At 54.3% G+C, this 8,620-nt stretch overlaps 1 protein-coding gene across 1 annotated transcript; it reads right to left on the bottom strand.

Annotated features, from left to right (window-relative positions):
- Window positions 1–4,667: 4,667 nt before the first annotated feature.
- Window positions 4,668–5,636, bottom strand: Mc3r (melanocortin 3 receptor). The gene has a single exon (XM_042699309.1). The coding sequence runs from the start codon at window positions 5,634–5,636 to the stop codon at window positions 4,668–4,670; it is 969 nt and encodes a 322-aa protein (XP_042555243.1).
- Between the last annotated feature and the right edge of the window lie 2,984 nt (window positions 5,637–8,620).

Below are 8,620 nucleotides of genomic sequence, written 5' to 3'. Positions count from 1 at the left end.
CGCGAAAGAATATATATCTCCTTTGAATGGTAATTCAATTCTTCATTCAATGACGAATCTGTAGACTTCATCTTATGTATTGTGGGGTTGCCAGGTGAGACAATAAATGAATCATTTGTAATATAAGTATATCCTGTTTGAGACTTGAATTGTGCTTATACAGCACACTAGAGCAACTCAGATCTACCTGGGCCTTCTGTCTGTCATCCAGCAATTTGTAGGCACCCGTGGAGCAGGTCCTGGGCTTGGTCTGATGTGGGTTGAAGAGTTGAAGTTGTTGAGCTGTGAGATGGCACTCTATAACATGAGTTAGCTTGCTGGACCTGGCCCACACTTATTAGGGATCTGGGCCCCTTGGGGACAGGGGTGGCCTGTTGGAGTACTGGGGTTCCTGCAAAGTATAATTTATCATCATAACATTCACTATGTTTCTGGGCACTGGTGGCTCACGCCTGTCATCCTAGCTACTTAGGAGGCTGAGATATGAGGATCATGGTTCAAAGCCAGCCAGGGCAGGAAAGTCCATGAGCCTCTTATCTCGAATTAATCACCAGAAAACCAGAAGTGGTGCTGTGGCTCAAAGTGGTAGAGCTCTTGCCTTGAGCTGAAGAGTTGAGGGACAGTGCCTAGGCCCAGAGTTCAAGCCTCATGACTGATTAAAAAAAAATCACTCTGGGGGCTGGGAAGGTGGCTCAGTGGTAGAGCGCTTGCCTTGCATGCATGAGGCCCTGGGTTTGATTCCTCAGCACCACATAAGCAAAAAGAAAAAAAGCCAGAAGTGGTGCTGTGGCTCAAGTGGTAGAGCGCTAGCCTTGAGCTGAAGAGCTGAGGGACAGCACCCAGGCCCAGAGTTCAGGCCCCATGACTGGACTCCCCCCCCCCAAAAAAACCCCAAAAACAAAAAACAAAAAAAATCACACTGTTAAGTGTTCAAGTAATGATTTTGAGTAATTTTCCCAAGTTGGGACACTACCCCGGCACTCTCTTGTTTTAGAATATTTTTGTCACCCCAATAAGGTGCCTGGTGCCTGTTCACCCCTGACCCTCCCCCCACCCAGCCCCAGGCAGCTGCTAATCTACTTTCTGTCTCTATGACATCACCCTTCCCAGACAGTTCCCAGGAGATGGGTACAAAGCTTGTGTCTGACTCTTTTCAACTTAGCACATTGCATTTGAGGTCCAACAGCACCATAAATGTAGTCCAATTCTTTCTGTAGCTGAATGATTTTTCATGTATGATGAGCTACACTTCGTCTGCCTTGCTTCATGAGTTGATGGACATTTGAGGCTTCTGCCATTGGCTGTGATGAACATATTCTACATGCACATTTGCGGACACACAAAGAATGCAATATATACTCACTGTGTGTGTGTGTGTGTGTGTGTGTGTGTGTGAGAGAGAGAGAGAGAGTTGGAGAGTTGGAGTCTGAGGGGAGTGATAATGGTTGATTAATGTTTTCTTTATACAACCATTTTAAGAGTTAGGATATTATTAACCTGTGTTTGTGTCTGATACGCCACCTGTGTGGCCCTGGGCAGCTCTGAGGAGTGCTAAGCGCAGAGAGATGTCTTTGGGAAGCCAAGGACAAAGTCAGGGAGGAGAAACAAACCACTTAGCAGCTTCGGTGAGGCCAGGCACAGGGAGGATTTGAAAACCAAACTTAGGGAAGCATGTAGTTCCAAACTTTTGTATGAGTGGGCACCGAGTCTCCTCGGGGCGATGGCAAATGGAAATTCTAAATGAGGATCTGCAAATGACTGGGTGTTGTTTAGAATCAAAGGAATCGGGATTGTGCAAATCGAGCCTGCAGAAACGTCTGGAAAGTTCTAGATGATAGAGAGAATGGGAGGAAAATGAATAGCCACTCTCTACTCTGCCTTATGTGGGAAGCAGTACCCTACTCTGTCACCTAGGGATTACTTTGCTCCCCTCATGTCTGTGGCTGGGTGCAGCACGCTCCCCCAATCAAAGGGGGGTTCCGTGGGGCCGTGTGGGGCACAGTGATGGGGGGGGGCATTGGAAAGACCTACTGGGGGTTGGTTTTGTGTTTTTAGCTGTAACCCATGAGCTCTAGGAAGCAGGGCCGCCCACCCGGGGCTCTTGGTCCACCATGTGACTAGAACCTAACTGTAGCGGAGAACCTGGCCACATGTCTTGGATTAATGCAGCTTTCTGCCATGTTTCTGTTAGGTAGTTCCTGGCCATTCGGCCACCTGCGCTCCTTCCCTGAGAAGAGGGAGGAGCTGGGGGTGGGCAGTGGGGTGGGCAGTGGGGTGGGCAGTGGGGTGGGCCGGGCCACTGATTTGAACCTCCACCTCCCCACTGAATTGCTGAATTTCCACGTGGAAACTCCGCAATGTCTGTGACAGGTCATAGAGGCTCTAACAGGGTCAGTGTGGTACCTGACTGGGGGGTGGGCGGGGTGCAGGGAGCAAATGCCTGCCTGGCGCCCCTCCTGGTCCTGGAGGAGCACTCCTGGTCCTGGAGGAGCACTCCACACGGGGACTCTGAAGGTGAGGCTGGTGAAAGTCCTCTAGACCCCCACCGGTTAGTGCATGACCCAGCCCCGCAGTCACGTCCCACATTCCCGGTGCTCCTCAGAGTCAGAAACACAGAATCCGCCTTCCACGCCCCCCGAATGACCCTTGGGGGCCCTCCTGTGAGGCCGTGCTCCTGGAAGCTAGAGCGTGGGGTCTGGTTGATTACTGACACCTGTTGGGCCCTCGGGAGGGACAAAAAGTGTCAGGATGTGTGGTCATGAAACTCGGGAGAAGTCCTTCCTGCGTGCCCTGTCTTAGAGGATTGTTGATGGGACAGGAGAAAGTAACCAGGAGAAGGAAGCTGTTTTTGTCTTGTTGATATAGAAACAGGCCTCAGCCTTCCTCTAGCGGTTAGTTTCCCCCTCTGTTGCCCAGTGGCCACCAATGAGCCTGTTATCTTGATTGCAGTAATGGGGGGAATGACACAGCTCAGGAAACACTAGCATAGTATTTTTGGAAACAAAATGGGAGTTGGTAGTTAGGCTACCAGGCACCGCACCAGGGAAAGGCTGGCTGCTTCTTCTCCTTCTTTTCAATTGGAAATATAGTGCTAGTTTATTCAGTTATGAACTGGTACTCGGTGCCTACTAAGATTTCATAGTTGTTATTTCTTTTTCTTTTCTGTTTAAATTTTAATTTCATTGTCAAGGTGATGTACAGAGGAGTTACAGCTGCATAAGTAAGGTAGTGAGTACATTTCTTGTTGAACTTGTTACCCCCCTCCCCATTTTTCTCCCACTTTCCTTCCCCCCACTACCCCAAGACTGGCTTCTGATCTGTGGGGCTTTTACATAAGCTGTAGGCAGAGGTTGTAGCCACAGCGCTGTGCAGGAATCACAGGATGCCTGTTAGCTAGGGAGGTGGGGGGTGGTGTGTGTGTGTGTGTGTGTGTGTGTGTGTGTGTGTGTGAGTGTGGGTGACACAGGGCAAGGTGACACAGGGCAGCCACAAAGTCTTTATTGTTATTCCAGGTAGCATGGCCAAAGCCAGTAAAGCATGATTTTACTTACATGAACAGAATACCTTCAGGTACAAAAATACCAAAACAAAACAAAACAATCCCCCTTCCCCCCCACATTCCAGAACTGGAGAACACAATCGCACCCCAAAGACACAGCACAATGTAGGAATCAGGCGGCAGGGGAGAGGGAAGGAGGGCCCAGACTTAGATAAATATCTAAGGCAAGAAAAGGGGTTGGCAGATGCCACCTGCAAACAGAAATCCGCAGTGCCAGCGAGGACCTGTCGCCCCGTGCTAGCAGGAGTGGCCGGCTTTGCCCCACAAGCCACGGGTGTTCATGCCCGGTCCTCCAACTCCAACACCACCCTGAGCCAAAGGGACAGGGATCCCAGAAGCATTCCTCCTCTACATACATAACGTTACACTAATCTTCCTGTTTAGAAAATAAATAAAAACACCTCCCAAGAAAGCCACCCAGTTCTTTCAGTGTCTCAAGCGATCTCAGTGTCTGAAGCAGTGCCTTGTGCAATCTGCGCTCACACCCCAGGTCCATTCTTGTTTTAGAAGGAGCAGAGACATAATGGGGCAAATGCAGCGAGCAGGTGTCAACCCGCAAAGCCAACTGGCACATTCCCCGGCTCCTCCTCCCCCCTTCCCCCACTCCCCCCCAAAGTGGGAAGGGGGTTACCTCCACGTGCTGTTGTTGTTCTGGGAGGGCGGGCCGGTGTGGTGTGAGGGTAGGAAGAAGTTCACAAAGTTCATTGCCTTTGGGTAACTGCTTGGTTGTTAATAGCGTCCTCCAGCCAAACTCAAGTCTCTTGCGGAGTCAGTGCAGAGCTCTCCTGGCTTCTGACAGCTGGAGGTGGGAGCTGTTAGCTGTCTTTTGGTGGGGGGGAGCTCTGAGCCCCCTGCACCCCCCCCCCGCACCCCCTGTCTGATTGGCTGGAAACACAAAAGGTATGAAGCAATGAGCAGGCAGGCATACAAACCCTGGGTGCATGGGAATGAATGAATGAATGAACAGAGTCCTCCTCCCTTCATCCTGGAGGGATTCCTCCACTTCAAGGCTGTGAACACACGGTTCAGTCACCTCTCTGGGCATCTGGGCTAGGCTGGGGAGGGAGGGGGAGGGAGGATGGGGGGCCGCCTGGGTCCCTCCCCTCCCCTAGCCCAGGCTCACGCCGCCGCAGCCGCACAGCAGCTCCCGGAAGGTGTTGCGCAGCTCGGGGCTCCGGAAGGCGTAGATGAGGGGGTCGATGACCGAGTTGCACATGATGAGCACCAGGTAGGTGTTGAAGTGGGCGGCGTAGCAGACACAGTGCGGGTTGGTGGGGCAGGTGATGATGAGGATGAGGTGCAGGAAGAAGGGGGTCCAGCAGAAGACGAAGACGCCCAGCAGGATGGTGATGGTGACGGCGCCCTTCAGGCAGGAGTGCCGGGGCGGGGCGCCGTCGGCGGGGGGCAGGGCGGCGATGCGCTGCGCGTGCAGCCGGGCGAAGAGGAGCATGTGCACGTACAGGGTGCCCATGAGGAGCAGCATGGCGAAGAACATGGTGACCAGACACACGATGACCGTCTTGCTGTCCGAGTAGACGATGAACACCACGCCGCAGACGCCGCAGCCGGCCCAGATGGCCGCGATCAAGGCCAGGGCCTTCCTCACCGTCATGATGCTGTGGTAGCGGAGGGCGTAGAAGATGGTGACGTACCTGTCCACGGCGATGGCCAGCAGGTTGCAGATGGAGGCCACCAGGGAGATGCAGATCATGGAGTCGAAGACGTTGTCCATGTGCTGGATGAACTGGTCCTCCAGGGTGAGGTAGGCGCCGTTGACCACGGCGATCATGATGGTCTCCAGCGCGTTGGACACGCTCACCAGCATGTCGGCCACCGCCAGGCTGCAGAGGAAGAAGTACATGGGCGAGTGCAGGTTTCCGTTCCGCACCACCGCCAGGACCACCAGGATGTTCTCCAGAAGGCTGACGATGCCCAGAGCCAGGAAGACCTCGGGCTTGATGAAGACCTGCTGGCAGAACCGGCCACTGCTCTGGTTGCTGAAGGCGGGGGCTGCCGGGGGCTCTGAGCTGTTGGGCAGCGTGGGGTGGGCAGAGGGCGGGTGGCAGGAGGCGTTCATGGCTCACTGCGGGGCGGGCGTGGGCTGGGGGAGGCCCTGGGGGTCCCGGGGAACGAGGGCTGCTCGCCAGAAAAGCAAAAAAGACACCGTCCCCCTCCAGATGCCTTTTGTGGATGCTTGTTCAGGCTAGGCTTAGCTTTTGGTCTCCCCTAGAAAAAGGGGGAAGGGAGGGAGGGAGGAAAAGGAGAAGAGAGAGACAGACAGACAGACACAGAGAGAGAGACAGAGACAGACAGAGGCAGAGACAGACAGAGACAGAGACAGACAGAGACAGATAGACAGAGACAGATAGACAGACAGAGATAGAAACAGAGGCAGCCAGAGAGGCAGAGAAAGAGACAGAGATAGAAACAGATAGTAAGAGACAGAAACAGAGACAGACACAGAAAGAACAGTGAGAAAGAGAGACAGACACACACACCCAGAGAAACAGTGAGAGACAGACAGACAGACACAGAGGTAGAAACAGTGAGAGACAGACAGACACAGAGACAGAGACACCAACACAGAAAGCAAGAGAGACAAGTGAGGCAGACAGAGTCAGACGGGATGGAAAGACGCGGAGCGAGGAGAGTGAGCGGCGCGCACGCAGAGGCGGAGCCGCGGTGAGCAGAGGCTTCTGATCAGCCGGACCCTCTCCGACCCTCTCTGTCTCCTCGCACTTCCCCACTTGCGAGCCGGGAATCTGCCACTGGCCGCTGCAGTTACGAGGTACCTGTCGCTAGAAGTGAAGGGGGAGGGGTGTTGGGGGGGTGGAGCTCAGGTTTCATGCGTTGTCGGAGAGCAAACAACTCCTACTTAATGTTCAGTGCTGGGAAGTGACCACTGAGCATCAGGCACCTGTCTGACTGACAGCGGGTCGCGGGCTCCTGGGGTTCTGCAGGGAGATTAGGAAGCAGACTGCTGCCCTCTGCTGGCCAGAGGGGTCCTCTGCGGTGGAGGCCCAGCAGCTGGGATCTGTCAGGGAAATTGTGTCCGTTCGTCTGTGTGTTGGTGCGATCACTTAAAAAATTGCTAGTGTCAGGTGCTTGATGGGTGTAGGGAATGTAAGTGAGCAAGAGAGATGGGTCCCCACCCTCCACCCCCAGACTACCGTGGAGAGTAGTTTGTAGATATTGTAGGCTGGGTTCAAGAGAGCAAAGAACGCAACGAAGTGAGTTTTGATTTTCAATGCCTAGAAGAATCCCACTGCGGTCAGACCTTTGAGTGTGTAACGTGCTCTGTCTGAAGAACAATGTGCACGCCTCGATGGAAAAAGAACTTGTTGCTAAGAAACGCTAGTCGTCCTCTGAGCCTTGTGTGTGTGTGTGTGTGCGTGTGCGTGTGCGTGGGGTCTGGGCTGTGTCGGCAGCGGCCCACGGGCTCCGAGGTGGTTGCTGAGGCTGAGGTGGGTGGGCAGCTTTGAACGTACGACAGCAGCGAAGCTGGCCCCGCCCAAGGGCTTCTCTGCTCACCAAAGTGCAGGCGTGGCGCTGTTCACCAGGGTGTAAGCCGCAGGGGAACTTCTTGCCACGCTGGAGTCAGGCTCCTGAGAGTCCGTCACTGCCTGTCATGCGTTCGGGAGTGTGTGGACCGGGCCGAGGCGGCTCCGACCTGGAGGTCAGGACTGGCCAGGACTTCACGGGGAGGAGATGTCAGCCATCTGTCCCATGTGTTTCTCAGCTCCAGGAACGACATCAGAGACTCAGATGCTGGTGCAAGTGCACCCAAAGAGCCACCCTGAGGCACAGTCTTGTCACCTGAACCTAGTGGGTGGCTAAGCCTGGGAGACTGGTGGTTGCAGTCAAGTCAGGGTAGACACATCCCTGAGACTCTAATCTCAACAGAGGGAGGCTGGCTGTGGCCACATCTACCTGCCAGAAAGCAGACCGGAGTCTGGCACACTGGGGGAAGGAAGAGACGCCTTGTTTTAAATGAAACTGGCAAAAAGCAAGGCTGGTGGTGTGGCTCAGCAGTAGAATCCCCCCAGGGCAGGTGTGCAGCTCTGACTTCAATCCCTAGAACCACCTGAAGTCCAAGGCGTGTTGCACGTTCCTGCTTGGGTTAACTTAGCTGCTGACACTAACAGCGGGAGGGTCTAGGTTTTGATTTCCAGGAAGAGGGGGTGCGGGGTGTGTGAGGGGGCTGGTGGAGGTAGGAGAGGGCTCTGGGAAGGGGGTGCACGCCATGCTGGGTCTGGCCCCTGACTCAGAGAACTACCCGCAGAACATGGGTGTGGAGACCCCACCTCAGCTACCAGATCACAGCCCCAGACCCTTCAGGGAAGACTCTGGACCAGCGTGTGCAGCTTCTGGAAGGGCAGCCGCGTGTAGCTACCGTTGCTGTCCTCACCAGGGGGATCGAGGGTGGTGAGGCACAGACAGCACTTGGCTCTGCCCAGCGTGTGGAACCGGGGAACAGTTGCAGAAACAGAGCCAGGGAAGTCCTGCAAAAGCTGGGATCCCAAAGGGCTCCTTAGCATATGTAGGAGTTCGGGAGTGTCTGGAGGGGGCTGTTTCGGGAGAGGGCACAGGGTGGGGGAACTGGGGTGGAGGTGGGGCTGGAAGACCTGAGATTTTAGACAGGCTGCAGGGTGGGAAGTGGGTTGAAAGGAGCCCCATAAGCTGAGACACCTGCCTAAAGCAGGGAGGAGCCAGAGGGGAGGAGGGAGGCTCTTAGGAGGGAGGATCTGGGACCTGAGGCTGGACATGGGAGTGCGGGAGGAGGCCACCAGGGAACTTTCCTACTTCCTTCTTAATACTGGGAAGATGGTTCAAGCTAGAAAATGCAAATGTCAGAATTCAACAGCTGGTCTGCTCACGAGGTGGTGGGCTGGGAAGTCAGCTTAATCCTTGGTTCATGTCAGGTTTGATTTTGTAGAAGGATCATATAAATTCATCAAACATGGGGTCACTTTCAGCTTGTACGACACACACACACACACACACACACACAGAGCAGGTGGATTAGTGACCCCTCCATCTCAGCAGGGATTTAGAAGGAAC

This window comes from Dipodomys spectabilis, unplaced genomic scaffold (genome assembly GCF_019054845.1).
Source record: "Dipodomys spectabilis isolate Male_0828 unplaced genomic scaffold, ASM1905484v1 ptg000240l, whole genome shotgun sequence".
NCBI classification, from domain to species: domain Eukaryota; kingdom Metazoa; phylum Chordata; class Mammalia; order Rodentia; family Heteromyidae; genus Dipodomys; species Dipodomys spectabilis.
The sequence above is the reverse complement of the archived record's forward strand: the minus strand, read 5'-3'. Positions and strand labels throughout refer to the sequence as shown.